The sequence below is a fragment of the Hyalella azteca genome, unplaced genomic scaffold, assembly GCF_000764305.2.
Source record: "Hyalella azteca isolate HAZT.00-mixed unplaced genomic scaffold, Hazt_2.0.2 contig15360, whole genome shotgun sequence".
Lineage (NCBI taxonomy): Eukaryota > Metazoa > Arthropoda > Malacostraca > Amphipoda > Hyalellidae > Hyalella > Hyalella azteca.
Genome location: NW_025945216.1, coordinates 213,551 through 232,266, shown reverse-complemented (window position 1 = coordinate 232,266; position 18,716 = coordinate 213,551). Strand labels below are relative to the sequence as shown.

The window sequence follows — 18,716 nt, the reverse complement described above, 5'->3', positions numbered from 1 at the left end:
AATATCATTGAGAGTAGAATTATACTTCTGCTAAAATAGGATATTATCTGGAGTCACCATTGATGTTCTTTAATTTAATTGTATGAAAAAATAAACGAATCACGCTAAAGACAATGAAAACACAGCAAAGTTAACAAAAAAAAAGTAAATCACGGGGAAAATTTATTATACTTATATTATTATTATATTTATTATAAAATTTATTATTTATCCCGTGATTAAAGTAAATCAAAATCACGGGAAAATTATTATACGTAGTCACACGAATTCTCTCATCGAGTTTTGTAAGTCTATTGGTTATTTCGTATTATTTGGTAGTTTTGGTCACTATATATAAAATCTCTATGTTACTATAGAATTAGAATTGGAGGAACTACGAGAAAGTAGAGTAACTGTAACTATACTATTGATTTTCATTTACCAATTAGTGAAATAATTTTCTGGTAATTGGTAAAAATTCGACTAAAATCCTATTAGTTTCTTTATATACAGTAAAAATGGCGTAGATACACCGTATGAAACGCTGCACACGAAGAACAATCAGAGCGGGTAGCGCTGCAAGTTGGCATGGGCACTGCGGTTGTTTTTAAGACCGCCGCAATGGCGCTACTAATCAACCTGACGCCTCCTGGACACTTGACGCCTGGAGAGGAGGCTCATTTATGAGTGGCAGCGTGAGGCCATCGCCAAGGATATGATGATGATGGCAATGGTGGCCGTGCCACTGCGTGGCATGCATTTAGGTGCTCAAGGCACGGCTTTAATACAACATATGGGCGGACGGTTAGAGATAAGAAGGCGGTGCGATCGCCTTCTGATCTCGCAGGTTCCGGCCAATACAATGGCACCGGGTGCGAGCATGCGTGCTCTGCAAGACTCGCCTACCGCCTTGATGTCTCGAGTTCCTGGCACTCACTCCAGCCAGCTGCTCCCAGTCTACGGCAGTCACTCGCCGCTCTTCAGGCATGGCAGAAGGTCGTGGTCAAGTGAGCCGCCTGACACGTTCCTAGTTATACTGTGTTGAACAAACCGGACGAGAAAACTGATATGGAGGTGCTGTGGATCAATGAATATTTATATTACTCACATAACTAATGAATTAGAACAATGTAAAACTTGAACGAAGAATGAATAACCGTTTCTCATCTATCAGTTTTTTGAATAACGGTTTTTCCATTTGTTTCAACAAGGAAACAAGTGCAGCAACTTTATGACAAGTGATTAAATTGATCTACACTAATTCGCTTGAAACTACTGCCGTGTCATTGATGTACACTGACTGAATCGCACGTCGTGCTATTAAATCTTAGAACAGAACTAGTCAGAAGTGTTTATTGCTGGTAACGGTAAGGAAAATTTATTTTGATACATTCTTATCAATAATTATAACACAGCAATTTTTCTAAAATCATACTCTACACACGAACAATCTTCCAGTTAAGGGGCTTGTGTATAAATTTTGTGACTTAATTAATTGAGCGAACTCTCTTCGTTTCTAATTTAATATCCAATTTTTTTCAAAAAGTGATGGAATAAATGGTTCTGATTGCTCAATATTTTTACCGTGATTAAAACATGCTATTTCCTTTTCTTACTGTTTATACTGGTTATACCGTGATTAAATAATGTTTTTATTTTTTTTTTGTATTTTTTACAATTTTTTACTTCAATCAATTTGTAGTTTTTAATTCCTATTTTTTCTTAAGATGCCTCATACTTTTAAGTTGTTTCTAGCTTAAAATAATTCTCGTGTATCTACAATAAAAAGGCTAAGTTCGATACAATTCGCAGACACCGTACATTAGTGCATCTTCCAACAATTAATAGACCAAAGCCTGGATGGAAATTCGTTATATTAGGGGCTTATTAATAGATTTGCGTCATCGCGGGCGAGAATGAAATAATATATTCAAATTTATTTGATGATCCGAAATAAATTCCTTCCTCGTTGGCTCTAAAGAGAAGCTAGATTGCCCTCCTGACTACGGACGCTACGTTTTACATACTGCATAGCGCGTTTACGATGCCGTTCGTAACACACTGTATATAGCGTTTACGATGCCGTTCGTAACACACTGTATAGCGTTTACGGTGCCGTTCGTAACACACTGCACAGCGTTTACGATGCTGTTCGTAACACGCTGCTCAGTGTTTACGATGCTGTTCGTAACACGCTGCACAGCGCGTTTACGATGCCGTTCGTAACATACTGTATAGCGTTTACGGTGCCGTTCGTAACATACTGTATAGCGTTTACGATGCTGTTCGTAACACGTACACTGCACTGTTCGGAACACGCTGCTCTACGTTTACGGTGCCGTTCGTAACTAAAGAAGGGGGCTATACGGTTAATTGGTTAAAATTCAACTCTTTTATTTTCTGTGAAAGACTCGAAGCGCTTTTACTAAAGCCATATTTAATGAATTTATATGCATCGCCATCGTGCAGTCATATTCGGCTTGAAGTTCGTTTTGTGATCCCGCCATAATAAGGGATAAGCAACTGTTGAATCGGGGCACTGCGGTCAGGACCCAACTGTAGCTCCTGTCTATATACCTTATAAATTAAGAACTTTATTCTAACTCGTATGACGAAAATTTATTTCCATTAATTGTAAGTGTTAAATTTTGGTACGCCCTACAAGAAACGTATTGCATTACAAAGCATAACATTCAAAAACATATCTCAGTCGCTCGGGAATTTATAATTAGGGAAAATATAATGCACGATTTTAAAAGATGGTAAGATGGTAAGATGGTATGGTAATTTAAAATTAATAAAATCGTTGAACAACACCAAAATGACAGAGATTCATAGCTTTTCTTTAAACTTGGAGCATTATTTGATGAACCTCATTTTAATATTCACTACAATGAACAATTAAAAATCAGCGCAAATTTAATCGGTCTTTAACAGATAATTGTGAGAGAAAACTACGTGAGATTAATTTCCAACACTTCAACGAAACCCTTTAATTCTTTTTTCTGCAGTGCTGAACAACACTCAGGTTTTAGTGAGACTAAGAAAGACGGAATAAATTCTCAATTGTGCACTGAAATTTCACGCCATCCTCCAAAACCGTAGCGCGTCGCTGTTTTACTCAACATGAAACCCCTCCTAAAAAAATTCAAAGTGTTCACCAAATGAGCCGAAAACTCTTAAGTACAGAGCCTTTCAGTTAAGCTCCGGAAGCGGACTTCCGTGACTACTGAAATTATTTATTAAAGTTAATTACTTCCGTAAAATGCCCGCAATAATGCCGATTATTTTAATTCCTGTGTTTTGGCTTAATAATTGGCATGTGCCAGAATATGGTTCGAAATAAATCACTGAAGCGACGACAACGCAATTTATTTGAAGATAAATAAAAGAGGCGAGCGTTTGTTGGCAGGTTTTAATGGGCCGGTGTATGCCTGGCTTGAGCCTGCGGGTCCCATAACAATCGAAGACTTCCAAGGCTCTGGCTTTGATAGCTTCAACTGAGCGGAAAAATCGCCAACCATTGACTGCAGATCATGCGGAGCTCAGCCTGCGTGTTCCTTATAACATAAAAACTCCCAATAATTTTTTTATAAACACGAAATTATTTCAGAGTTAAATTACTTGGAATGATCACTGAAAGAGCAAAGTCTTGATCTTTTCTGTAAAAGTTATAGGATATAAAAATTGAAGTTTTGTTTAGATGAAAAGCTTGCAAAATTTGAAAATGAAAATGAAATTTAAAATTCAAATTCTTTATGTTTGAAAATGTTGGTTATCTGTTTATGTAAGAGAAGAAGTGTAAATTTGCATGAGAGATAAAGTACCTATTACGTATCATGCAGGTATATTGCTTCGTTTACGGAGATAGTAAATGAAATTAATTCTGAGAGTAAGAGATTTGAGTTTGCAGCAAACATTTTTTTTCATATTGCAAATAAAGGCGTTAATACAAAAATAATCAATAAAATTGATGCCTGTTTCAGAAGATTATGCTGTGTTATAACAATAATATTTTACGTTGATTTGAACCCTATAATATTTGTAATAAATATTTGCATGGCAATCATCAAAGTTTCTAATCAAAACCGGAAATCTAATAATTAAAATACAATCAAAATTAATTTTGAGCTACAGCAACAATTACCTGAAAGGTCATTGTTTCGTGAGCGAGATTTATAAGTGCAATTACAATGCCTTCTAATTTGGTGCATTTGGGGTACAGTAGCTAGTGAACTAAAGCGTTCATAATTTATTTAAGCCTAAATTTCAACCATGATCTTTCGTTTTACGAAGACACAGTTCGTTCTAAAAATCACATCGGTGTTTGACGACATTTAGAATATTTTGAGTAGAAAACAACATATTTGTTGACATCAGTATTATACTTATAAGGACAATACTAAAATGAGCTGCGTGTAAAATAATTTTCATCTGCAACTTGCGTTCCCAAACTGTGAATAAAAATAAAATGAGAAAGTCTTTCAGCCATCATGATAAATCAAAAAATCATATTGGAGACTCACGTTATAATCACCACTGTCGCGGCCTCATTAATCACTTCCCCACTCACTGTTTCCTCACTCTGACTTTATAAACGTACTTAAAGTGGACATCGTTAAGGGAATGAAGTTCGGCTCCACGAGCTTATTTTCTTCGGCAGAAAAAATATAAACAAACGTATTAGCTGACGTTTAACGCATACCTGAAGATCACAAAGATAATTGTAATATTCTCAAACACTAATGCAAGAATGAGATACAATTCCTTGTTAATTCCTAGGAATATGATGATTCAATTAAGCAAAATTTATTGCATAACTACAAGAGAGAGTGACTGGAAGACACTTTCTCTTGGGCATTCAGTAACTCAAGACCAGATGACAATGTTATGCCTGCACGCGTTCGTTGTGTTGCGTTGGCGCAACAGCGGCAGCTGCACGGCCCTGACGCCAGTGTCACCACGTGGCGGTGACTGCAACACCGACCCACGGAGTGGCGGAGTGCTAGTCAGGGCTGGGGGAGTCGCGGAGGGGATGGAATACTGACCTCTGGAGTGACGGAGTGCCTCTGAAGGACTAGGAGAGGGTGGGGAGGGGACACCGACCTGCGGAGTGATGGAGACCCTGCGGGGAACTACATATATTAGGAGGGAGAAGGGCTGGGGGAGTGGTGGAGGGGATGGAATACTGACCTCTTGAGTGACGGAGTGCCTCTGAAGGACTAGGAGAGGGTGGGGAGGGGACACCGACCTGCGGAGTGACGAAGTCCCTGGGGGGACTAGCGGAGGGGGGAGAAGCAAATGAACAGAATCAGCGAACAAGTGAGGGGGTGAATCAAAGGAAGAAGTTTGATAACTGTAAGTGCCGAAAGTTGCTTGATGTGTGGATGTAGAGTAATGCAAGCACACGAAAAAATAGCGTAAATTGTAAAGATAAGAACTCGAGGAGAGGAATGCGAGTGTTGGTATTGTAGGCAAGAAATTGATGGAAGTGTAGAAGGGAAAAACAGGAGAGGGCCTTGTGAGTACTCAAAGACTGGAGTCAGGTTGAAGTTGAGCACATGTGGCTGGTACGTATGTAAATTGTGTGTTCAGATAATTATGATGAGAGGAAGAGGAGTGCTTAAAAAATGAGCAGAGCTAGGAAGAGAGACAGCATGTGGCATTAAGGGCAGAGAGGGACGTTACGACTGAAGGAAATGAGAAAGGAATTCAGCAAACTGAGGAAGAATGAAGATAGCTGGAGTCAGGAAGTAAACACAATATGGAATTAAAAATGTGCATTGTTGTGGGAAAAGAGAAACCCGGAGGCATCGAACTTTAAGATAAGCAATGCAAAAAGAAGTTGTTGGTACGTTCTCATTTGTGCTTCTCTAAGCCAGAAACACAAAATCAGTCACTGAAAATGTTATTAAATAATGTATATTCCTAAAAGAAGTAATACTCCAAGAAGTCCAAGATTCTTCAACGCAGGAAATGCTGGTAAGATCCCTTGAGCATAGACACGCACAACGCAATTCACTAAACGACACGCAAGTATATCGATCGAGGACGCAATATCTATATAAAATAATTATAATAGTAATAATAATAGTAATGAACGCTGCTGCACGACAGCGAAGTGGAATGAGGAAGGTCATGACAATGCAGGCACTCCAACTGAGTGGCTTCAAGAGCCGCCATCAGCGATCTGATTGGGGATCAGAGAGGCCATCAGTGATGGACTCGAGGCCACTATAGGCCTACTGACCACATGGGTCGCCTGTGCCTCTTTGCGGCCTCTCAGGGCCTGCACAATGGCCTTCACGGAAGATCTGGGACTTGAGCAGGTAGTTGGTTGTGGTGTCGTTGCTCATGTAGGCTTGTTTCTTATGTAATGACCTTTTGAGCACATAATTCGCATATGCTAAAACATATGTACATAAATGCAACATGGAATTTTTGCATCTAATAATTTTTACTGTATGAATGAAATGCAAATCTTAGGAAAATAAAAAAATTATAAGTTATTTTTCAAGGAGCACAAACACTAGGAAGTTTGCAGAAGTCGAGTGGTTTGTTCAATATTCGTATATAAAGATGCGACAACTAAATGACATTGTCAGATAATTTCACTGTACAGATAACTGTACACTGAAATAATTTTCCTTTTTGTAATTGAATGGAAAGAGATTTGCACATCCATCAATGAAAAGAAAAAATCTGGCATATAACAAATGAACGTGGTCGATTATAAAGCAATTGCAGATAGAACAGAAAAATCGTTTTACTTGAATCTGAAAAACTGTATAATGTCTAAACGCTATAATTGAAAATAAATTTTGATGTTGCAAACAGTCGAGTGCTAACATATTTATTCTTTTATATACCCCTACTAAAATTACAAATTTATTGAGGAAATGCAAATTTGATCATTGCTGCATTAGAAATGTTCACACGAATATTTTCTCAAGCTTCAATAGTTTGACGTCAGCATGTATTATAATGAATTGGTTTTGTGGATATCCAATTGTTATAATTCGGTGAGCGTCTTCGTTGGCTCGTTGGAATTACTATAGCTATCATTACTTTGAATGGTTCTAATTAATGGACTCAATGGTCATATTTTTTTTACTTGGGCCCAGAACATTCAAGCGTACAGTAGTTCTGTGAATACCATTTAACGTTCTTTTCTCTCTGATCATCCCACAAAGGCGTATCAAAAACCTTAAATAAAATATCTCAGGCAATTTCAGAGCCATTCATCTGGACCGATTTCCTCCGAAGTTCGCGAGGTTTGATATGGTCCAGTCGCTAAAGTGCGGCGCAGCTCCAGCGGATATTACGCCATAGAAAGATTGAAGCGGCGTTTGGAGACGCGGATGTGCGCATCAGCTGATATGCCGAGCTCCTTCCGAGTGATGGACGGAACACCGTGACACGTCGCGGCCATCATGGGACGAACCTTAAAAGTGATTGTTAGACAAACTCTTAAATCCCAGATTTTTGTTGAAGACTGATTGTTGTTCATTTGCAGTTTGGCGCTATTTATTTTGGCTAAATTTTAGCGGCTATGAAATGCCATTAATGTTTTTATATTAGACCACTCATCATGGGCAGAGAACAGCTGTAGTTTTGATTAAATTTGTCCACGCAGTTGCTTCCTGCGAGTTCATCGAGCTCCATGTGCATTGTTTTAGTCGCTCATTGAGTTCGCTTTTAATACACGGACGCCAATTTTCGAGAATCCGTGCAGAGCGAAGTGCTTATTCTAATCGGCTTATATTGAACCGCTGCTTACGCGGGCAATCGGCCGTACCATCGCAATCAGTGGCTCACAGTTCCAGCTGATGGAATCATCGATCCAAAGAGTTATTTTTTATACTGTCTTCTTCTCTGCTATTATGCGAACAAGATACAATACGTACCAACTATCTGTACGACATTTATTCTTTTCGTTTATTATAGTTGCATCGCCTTCCACAGACATACAGCAACATTTTAAACATAATCGGATATGTATGATATCGAAGATGTGCGATTTCACAAACGATTAAAATTTTAACTAGTGAGCATTTATTGTATACTGAACATCAAATGTGATATAAAATTACTTTTATGTACACTTCTCCGCTGAAATAAAGTGAAAAGAAAAATTTTAGGACGGTTGAAAAAAGAGGATTATAAATTCTTAATAAGTTTGAACACACAAATTATCTTGCCACTTCTCCTTCTGTCCGTACGACGTCATGCACGGAGTCATGCAGTAAAGAGTTGCAGTCTGAGGAGTCCATGTGACGACGGTCGAAGCGGTGCTCTGCTCCATACGCACCGCAACAGATCTAGTATCGATTGGCACACACGCAAATAAATCACTGGAGCCAGTTGGGATTTTGTGGGGCGCAGTCTGAACCCTGCGAGCGACAGCTCGGATCCGACACAGGAGTAGTTTCTTTGCGTTTGCTTTAGGGCCAGCAAGGCCACAGCTGGCCGAGCGTCTTCAAGCTGAACGTCAGTTTTGACTGCGGTAGGAGAAAATCTCAACGATACACTTACGTTGTTTGTTCCATGTTAGTCATCTTTGGATGGTAGTAAAACGCTGCAGAGCTGGCGGGTTAGCGGTAGAAAAATTAAATATCCACAATAATACTGATTTAGCATTGATTTGAAGTATCATTTTTTTGCCTGCAATTTAAATCAGACAATGTACAGTAATAATTTGCATGAATTTAAATTATGCATTAGATTTTTCGTTGTTTTCAGTCATAGCTTTTAGTGACAATTTTTGTTTTCACAAGTGAATATATCAGCTGTCTTAGGCAACACGTAAATCTAAGGCAAAATAGTTATATCACCGTTGATGGCATTGACATAAAAAATTGCGGCAAACGATAGAAAATGATACACATTATCATAATGAAATGCTTAAAATTATTCATTTCAAATAAGAGGCTTTCGAATTTTGGTTGAGGTATATTATTCGAGACCTATTAGCTATAATTAACCATACCATTGAATAAATTTATTCTTTCATCAAGTAGAAAAGTTTTCAATGAGTAAAATAATAACAGTTGCTAGAATGGAACTAGATTTCAGAATGCAAAGTCTATTGTAAAAAGTTGCTCGTGCATTCGAATGCCCACAAAAGTATTCCTTTTCGAAAAATTCTCCGCTTGGCATTCCTGCCAATTTTGGAAATAAATTTGTGTCGATGTTTGGAAATCCGCACGATGAAATAAAATCTGAAGTAGAGCAACTGCTTCGGAATTTTGAGCGCCTGAAGACTGGAAAGCGAACGTCGGTGACGGATATGATATGCACATCTAATTTAGGACTCTTGAGGACGACCGCGACTCTGATATTAGATTGTGGCTGCGATACCACGTAGCCGCCTCAGNAGGCTGATCATGCGCTGTTCGTACATTAGGCTGATCATGCGCTGTTCGTACATTAGGCTGATCATGCGCTGTTCGTACATTAGGCTGATCATGCGCTGTTCGTACATTAGGCTGATCATGCGCTGTTCGTACATTAGGCTGATCATGCGTCATGCGTATGTATGCTGCGGGTATATTACGTTAGTTAGGCGAGCAAAATCTAATCGAATATCTTCATTTCCCCCGAAAAATCTTCTTTCAGTTTTAATCAATACTTTTGTTATAGAACTCTGAATTAACCTTTCTTTTTTAGCGCATTTTCCTATTTATGGGGAAAAAGGGGCTATTGTGCTCGTCATGCATGGCCGTCCGTCCGTCGTCTGTTCGTTTGTCCGTCCGTGACCTCACGTTTTCATCGACGAGAAAATGCGCTCTCTGTAACTCACTGCAGTGAATACTGAGTTATATTATTAACTTTAACCTTTCTTTGGTTGAAAATTTCTGACATATTTTATACCTGTGTAACAGGGTTCTACACATCAGGTGTAATTAATTCTCTCTTTCCAGATAGACAATAACAACTAAAGAAACTAATGTGACAAAGATTCAACATTCCTTTAATTTATCAACAATGTTCTTTTCATTTTATCTTAACTCATCAGAAAATATTTCATAAGTTTCATTGACATAAGTTTCAAGTTTTAATTTAATCGCAGCCGGAATTGTTCAATGTGTCTCTGGAATTTCGCAATCATAATAACTTATACTCTATCATTGAAACAAATTTAAAGTCTGTACGAAATAACTTTTAGCTGCCGGCCAATAAGCTTAAGGTTCCAACAAACTCACAAACTTCTCACCGTGACCGTCGACCGCCGCCAGCACGCGATGCGGACCAACGTCAAGACCTCCGCGGTCACCGCGTGGGCCGTGGCAGTCGTCGCGAGCGTCTGCATTCCGCTCATTATTGCTAAAGGTGAGTTACGCATGGGGATGCATGTGATTCTAATGGGACTTGTGACGCCTATGGTGGCTAAGTGTCATATGAATTAGGTTGAGTGACGCAATTACTTATACTGTATTATTATGAAAACTTAGAGATTCTATTTATTTTCTATGCCTATGTTTCATAGTAGAAATAACGGTTCATGGAAGGTATGTATGGGTCCGATTTTGTGTAGCTCGCTATGCTTTTACTGGAAGACGGTTGGATAAATTGAAATTTAATTTAATTGAACATATAAACTATTGGTCTCAGTTGTGACGTAAATTTTAGGATCATTTGAGATCAACATGTAGAAATTGGCAATATTTCGGCCACTATAAAACCGCCACGGGCTATAAAGCGATGTAAAGGAAGCTAATAATAATTATTTTGCAGTAAATAATATTCTAGTTTTTGAGAATGAGAAAAACTAAATTCCATGCATTTTCCAGAATGCCCTCATTTAATGCAATTAAACAGATTAAAGCCTAGGGTGTGAAACATTAGGCGAATAATTTGCGAACTATACATAGTGTTTGGCAGAAATTTGATCTTTTGCTCCTGGGATGAACTGACACAGAAAATAAAAGAAGTAACTACTCCCGGGGAATGCAAGTATAGATTCTTGAGGCTTATTTCGTTTTAAAACATGCCGTATGTTAATTATTCTGGGTATATAATTTTTAAGCACCAGCTATGAAAATATTTAAATTGAATCTAAAATAACTTCACTAAATTATTTTAGATATCGATCATTGAGCTCGTGATGTCAAATTTTTAAGATTGGCAGGATTTCCATAAGAGTTTGTGGAGCCCTGCGACCGAGAGAGATGGATGACTCGCTTCTTCGCCACTCAGGGAGCTTGCCATGAGCATCTTGGGGAAATTTTATCATCTGCAGAAGATGAATGGATTAGTTTAGGCGCGACCAAAGACCATCTGAGATGACGCGCCGTAAAACCTTTGCTAAATAAATTGTGGTCACCTGAGCTTGACATAATGGCTAGCGCATCAATTATTATTTATAGTTGTAAGTATAAACACAACTAATTTGTGTGTACTGAAAAGAAATTAACGATTAGGAAATTAATTTTCAAGTAATTTCAATTAATTGCATGAAAACATCAGTAATTTTGCAGTTTTAAATTATAAAAGTATTCTTAAAATTTTAGTGGAAGTGAAGTGATAATATCACTCCACTTCGACTAAAATTTTAAGAAAAAAGGAGTGATAATATCACTCCACTTCCACTAAAATTTTAAGAATACTTTTTGAATTTAAAACTGCAACATTACTGATGTTTTCATGCAAATAATTGAAATTACTTGATTATTATTAATTAATTGCAATTAATTGAAATAACTTGTATTATTAAGCTAGGGAGTTCGTAACAATTATCGTTATAATGAAGCGCATTACAAGCCTGTTTATTCATGTTATTTATTCGTAGAAGCATTTGGCAGCGGTAAATCTGGTGACACTTTGATTTTTTGTAATTTTTTATCTGACGACGCCGGTAATTATTTGCATCATAGCCACAAATATTCTATTAAATATTTGAACTACTAGACAGTGTCAATACACAAAAAAATCTGATTATTGCTGTTGTAATGTTAACACGCTCGTCATGGAGGAGCCAGGATCCATACCTATAGCTGACATTTGCATGGATTTCAAATGACGTTTTAACGGCTCATTTTGGAGAGATACTCTTCCAAAGGTTCAGCAATTAAATATTGAGCTTTTACATTATTGCCGGGCATAGAAACACTTTGTATTTATGCTACACAACGGAGTCCGTTTATTAACAAACATGTGTGCACATCATTACGTTGTACGAGAAATAGAAAGCGATATAGATTCCACAATGAAAGATTCAAGTAAATTGACGAATCAACTACAATTGAAATTTGCATGACATTACTATGCTACTTCTTCTTTTTAAATTTTATGTTACAAGTTCCCACCCGATTCTAAACACTGCATTCACTGCAAATCTGATCACATGTAAGTGCTAAATTTTAAATCAAGTTGAAAACGATTTTGATTGTTTATGAAAAGTTAAGCGACGTTAAGACCAATGCGCAATCTGGCATTCACCACTCGAAATTTGGTACATGCGTTACTTACAAATTCTGCATTTTTGTGTACTCAATGTCCTTTAACGATGTTCTACACGTACTCAGTATATGTACTCTCGTAAAGTCAGCACATGAGTACGACTCACTATAGTACAGCTTACCACCAACACAGCTCATGCCACAGCTCTGATGTTAGCTGTGCTGCGTGCGCACCTCGCCCCCACATGGCAGCAGGAAATCTCACCAAGCAAGGAGCTTTGTTTGCGTAGATTTTTAAGCACGCAGGTCGCGATGTCGGTGCTATGTCAAGGGAGCAGCGTGCAATAGCAATGCCAGAGCGCAGCGTCATATTTCCCTGCTGATTTGCACTTTTATTGGACTTCTGAAGCTGCTTGTGCGCTCCCCCTGCCTGGCTTTCAATAACTGCCTTGCCGAGCTCTCCCACCACCACCGCCGAAACATCAGAAAACCACTTCCGGTCCAGGTTTACCCGTGACCACTTTTATTAATATTTTTCCTTAACATGTTATATTCAGAGATAACGATTATAATTTATATCTGTTTTTTAAGTTATTTTAGGGTGTTCTTAATAGCATTTTGGTGCTCTGCTTGCAATCGATGGTTTAATTGTAATCATTCAATAAATTTTGTAAGCCAAATTGTGACTTAGTTATTTTTTTCAATTTTAAATGTATATAGTGTTACATATTCACCGTTATTTAAAAATATTTCGATTTGCCTCACGATTTTACTAATGAAAAAAGTATATGTTCAATGAAATTATGAAATAAAGTGGTTTTGGAATTATATGTGGTTTGGAAATTAATGGTTAGGAAATAATATACATAGCCTTGCTCGCATTTTTTTTAATTTGCGGCTTCTGCACTTCAGTTTGATTGTTCCCATTTTATGCATGAAATTAACCATGAAAATGCATAAAGGTACCATCCAGCAGTGCTGGTATAGTCGTACAACTGTTCAGACGATTTAGAGATTAGTGTAACAAAATGTCAAATGACCAGTTAGAGCCTCATTCTAAAGTAGGCTGAACAGTCCCTGACTGTACCTTGGTCATGATTGGCATTTTGTAACCAGCTGTTACAGCAAATCTGCCTATAGATGACTATAGAGAGCTATTTGAACTTATACTCTTGTATCGCCAGGTAGACTAAAATTCATCTCACTTCGTGGCACTAGGATCCCTCCACGCTGGCGTGCGGATGACGGCGCGAGCCTCACTCGTAACTAATGGCCAGGAGTGCACTAAGAGGTCTAATAATGTATGCTCAATTAGTGCCCAAAAAGTGAGCTCGTAATATCTGCGTGCCTCTTAAACTCGCGCCAAATTTTCTCTTCGCCTGAGCCGGTGGCTCCTTGTTGTTATTTATGGTGATGAGTGGCAGTGGTAGTGGCACTTTGCGGCACTTGGCGTGACTGACGATCATCTAGAAAACAATTATGAATCTGCAATATAAACTAATGAAAGTTTTATAAAGTTTGGTTGAGTGTTTGAAGAGACGGGAATTGCTGAGTGGTAAACGTTTTGTTTCCCGAAGGCAGGTCATACGAATTAAGCAATACCATTACTGTGATTTTATGGAACATATGATTATTTATAAATATTTACTGTGATTTTATGGAACATATTATTCTTTTTAAGAGATTCTGAAGTGAACACTTCCGTTTTTACCATTTTCTTCTTAAGTTAAGTTCTCTAGAAAGAAAGAGTCTTTGTAAAAAATTAAAAAGTCCTTGGGCTTATTTCAGTAAATGGTTTCCCATTAATTTTTTTCCAGCCCTCTGGCAATAACTTCCATTCGTAAATTATCCCAAATTCGTTCAAAACGCTGAAATGCTTCGACCAGTCTAGGCTAATTGCCGTATTTCACAATTGGGTGCAGTTTCAGAGTTTCGAGTTATAATGTTGCTCCAATAACTAACACACGTCGAAAACAAAACGATGTCGCTGCTCGCATGAAGTCATTAGAGCGGAGCCTGGTGAGCATTTAGGTCGTCTTGGATACCTCGGGCGACATACAATTAATGAGACTTGTAAGACGCTTAAGAGTAATGGTGGTCCTCTGCTTAGTGCCTAATGGGCAAGCTTTTGCTGCTTGGGCGTACACGCTTTTCGAACGACACCGTCTCATATTTAACTGCAACATTACATTCATGCTGGCTTCCTGAGGAACAGTGAGCAGGGGAGAAAAGCGATTTAAGATTTAGTGATTTTTTTTGTGAACGGTGTCTGAATGAAATTTTGGAGTATATGCATCCTAATGAAGGTGAAATCATCACTGAATAAGTCGAATGAAACAGGAGAATGCACAACATATGCAACAGTGACGAATTTTCCATGAGGCCGAGTAACTGATAAACTTGTAAGATGTTACCAGCTCTGGAACATACCTTGTGGCAAGGTGCGCGTGGTGCACAGCAGCCGTGCTCCATTTAATGGTTATGCTTTGGCTAGCCAGAGCAATTAGCTGACAGCCTCGCTTTATTAACATACTGAGCTCAGCTGTCTCCAGCTGCTGCTGCCAACGCTGCTACTCCTGTTGCTGCGTTCTTTGCTTCTTCAGTCGTTGTTTCTCCAGCTCCAGTTCATGCTGGTGTGCTCGTGTCTGTGAGACAGATATCCTGCGTTGACATGCTACTGGCAAATCTCATGCCACTCATGCAATTTGCTTTTTTTCTTGATGCTAATGGTGTCCAGGTGAGAATTATTCATATTTTCTGCCGATGCTGGTGTTGTTTCACGAACCTAATTCTACTGCATCTTATTTAACAGCGATACTTGTTCAATTGTGTTAATTTTACTGTCATTTATCTATGCATCCGCTGCGTTTGAGAAACATGATTGGCGACGTAGATCCACATACGAGCTTGCCTTACGAAAATACCGTGAGCTGTTGCTAAGTATAAGAGAAAAAACTTTTCATGAGGCACAACGTCGTAATTCATTTTCGTAAATCCAGTACATGATAGGGTGACATATTGAACAGGTGATCCGTGCCGCTTGTCATCTCAGCTGTGTAGGTTGTGTGATCTAAATGCCGAAATCGCAATGAGCTGTCGGTTGAAATATTTTTGAAGTTATTCAGGGAGAATTCAGCAGATAAAATCATTGTTTAATCGTGTTTGTAGAAAAAAAACTTTTGAAAGCAATGCCAGAAATGTTTTCAGTGGAGTAAAGAATTACTCTGACTTCACGTAGCTGCTTTTCGTTGACTGGATTGATTTTATTTATTGCGTAACACTAAAAGGCATAAGCTGAAGCGTATTCACTGGAATCTTTCAAAGAATTAGCTAGTCAAGACGGCATCCTGGAAGGTTTTGTTATCTGCGGACGGTTGTGTTCAAGACGGGTTATGTGCTGGCATTGGCTGTGATTATGCGCGGTCAGGTTCTGGCTGGCATTGTGAGTAATGATCTGTTGTTCTACCAATATTGCGCTAATTAGGGACCCAGTCTGCAGCACTCAGCCCTTCTATTCTCAGAATGAACGCTAGGGTTCCGGCAATTAGTTAAGGTCGTTAGTGACATTTGCGTCTTAGACGATTGGGTACCATTTTGATGTGAAAATAATTTTTTCGGTACCATTCTCTCCAATAACTGCTTCAATTTATTCGGTCTATTATTCAAACTATTCAAAATATATTGAAACTTTCTTCTTCCCTACTCACAAATCAAATTAGAAATCAAGCAGTGATTATGTACTCAGCGTTGGCGCGCTAAATATCAGAATAGTTGTTACGAATGTATAGCAAAAATTGAAATGTAGTTAACACAAAAACATAGTAATAACGGAACTAGAGTAATGACAATTATATACGAGATATATGCGCGTAAATGATTTAGAAGAAACTGGTGCGAAACAACGGACTGATACTGAACTTCAATTCATGATTTCGAAAATCTTAAATTCATATTTCCGACTCGTTATTAATGATGAGAAAGAAAATTATTACAACAAGGCGATGAAACCTGGATTGTTGACAAGTAATTAAATAGAATTGTGATGTAATTATTTATAGCCTAAACTATTTGTATAAGTACACAGTGTCTTGACATCATCAGAACAGATGCTAATGGTGTCATTTGACGTCATCTGTTCAAGTGCTAATTGTCTAGAAATTCTGTGAACACCATATATCTAACTTTTTATATTAATATAATATAATTTGTTGTTTTTTCAATATGATGTCTAGGATATAAATTGACATACATAATATCTATAGCTTATTTCAAGGAGAAACTTCAAGGATGCATTTTAATAAACAAAGAGAAAAAAATATATTCATGCACTTCTCCACTTAATTAATTGTACTAAACAATAATTTTGATTAATATCATCATAATTTTCACCGTGAAAAAATTGCGTAGACATCATCGTGAAAAATGATCGTATCGAGGAAGTTAATTAGCGGCGTTGAGAGTACCCAATACACCCAGTTACTACGAATAAATAATAGGGCAACATGGGGCAGCGCCCCCCCCCCTTTTTTAAACTAAAATTTTGATGAAGTTTTATTTTATACGAGGTGGTTCTTTGTTTTGTTTAAAGGTGCAACTAATGAGGAATGTATGATGTAAATTAGGCGCCTATAGAGTTATTCAATTTTAAATGAAACACTATTTTATAAAAAGTGTCAAAATGGGCCCATTGCCCCACCCCTGGGGCAATGGGCCCATGGGCTTGGGGCAAGGCGCCCACCCTTGGTCCCTCTACCACAATTACATAATTTTCGTTTAAAAATGATAAAAACAACACTTTACAGTTAAAAATAAGAAAAATGTATTAAAAACATGACATTCATTTATTAAGAACTCAAAAAATCATATCCTTGACATGAAAAAATAAACCCTTGGCTTAAAAAATCTATCACTGACGTGAAGAAAAATATTTTATTAACATAAAAATATATATCCTAGACTTGAAAAATATATCCTTGCGATAAAAAATTTGTCCTGACATGAAAAAATGTATTCACGACTAGAAAAAATATATTTAGTTGATCAGAAAAAAACTTCGTTCCAGTTTTGCCCATAATCCAGATATTATGTGCAGAGAATTCTTATCTAATCGTGATTTCAGCCAACACCATATAAACTCATCAACTTTTGGCTCATTGGTGTTGACTGAAATCAACTTTTGGCAAGGCAAGAGTCAATAACTCGATAAGGGGTCATAAATATGCATAACTAGAAACTAAACCTGCTGCCTTGAGGCGGCAAATCGAAAAATCATGCAATATGAAGCGTGATTGGTAATTCAAAAGCTAGTCATAGTTTTGAAAAGGTCATTGAGACAAATCTAATGATGACTTCCCCATGGGCGCTTTGCCCCGTGACACGCGTGGGCCCGTTTCCCCCACTAGGTATCATTTCAATTTATATCGTGTCAACATTTTATTTTAAAAGCTAATTGTCTAAACTTGATCTCAAAATTATCCCTATAAATATTACTTTCAAAATATAATTCCCAGTAATTTAAAAAGCTTCATCTACAGTAATCGAAAACAGTTTTATTTAGCAGCAAAAAAAAAAAACTTTATCTGGCTGAAACAATTATCCACAAATATCCTAATAACGCAAACACTTAGCAAAACGTAAATCCGTACACTTCATCCCAGTGAAACTGTCGACCGGCAGTACAGAACACGGACCAATATCTGCCATACTTAGCGAGAAACCCGCTATGGGCCCATGACCCGCAGTGGGCTCGCTGCCCCATGTTACCCTATATAATTAAGGTTAGTGTGAGTTGCGAGTACGTACTGAGATAAAGCAGAGACCTTGTTTGGCTACAATCAAATATCGAACAATAAAATAACTCGTTACTCTACAGTGATTGATATAATGCTATATTGAAGTGTAAAAAATTAAATTGGGTTTTTAAAACCTGAAGCAAACAAAATTTTTTTATACAGGTGCCAAATAGCATTTTCATTTTCGTGAAAAACTTGTGAAACTTTTTGCTGCGATGTAAAAATAAAAAAAGGCATTTAACGCGGTTAATTTGAATAGCGTGAAATGCTGTCGCAGCCATGCTAACAGTTGTAAGATAACATTTAAATTATGATACGATAGTAAACGAAGGACTTGACAAAGTTTATGTCCCAAATCTATTATTCGTTAGCATATGTAATTATAATATCAAGTGGTACATACCTAGAACATTAGGTAACAAGAGTAAAAGTAATAATGAAGTATATTCATTGTGTTTCTTTACACATTGACATTAACTCCGATTCTCGTATAGGTAACTAATGCTTGAAATATACTCGTATTTGCGGCAACAATGCGACATAA

At 37.6% G+C, this 18,716-nt stretch overlaps 1 protein-coding gene across 1 annotated transcript in view; it reads left to right on the top strand.

The window, feature by feature from the left end:
- The first annotated feature begins 841 nt into the window (after positions 1-841).
- Positions 842-18,716, top strand: part of LOC108677822 (lachesin) — a 63,423-nt gene continuing 45,548 nt past the window's right edge. Inside the window, exon 1 of the mRNA XM_047884385.1 lies at positions 842-986. Within this exon, the coding sequence (XP_047740341.1) occupies positions 842-986 (145 nt within the window). The remainder of the gene's footprint in view (positions 987-18,716) is intronic.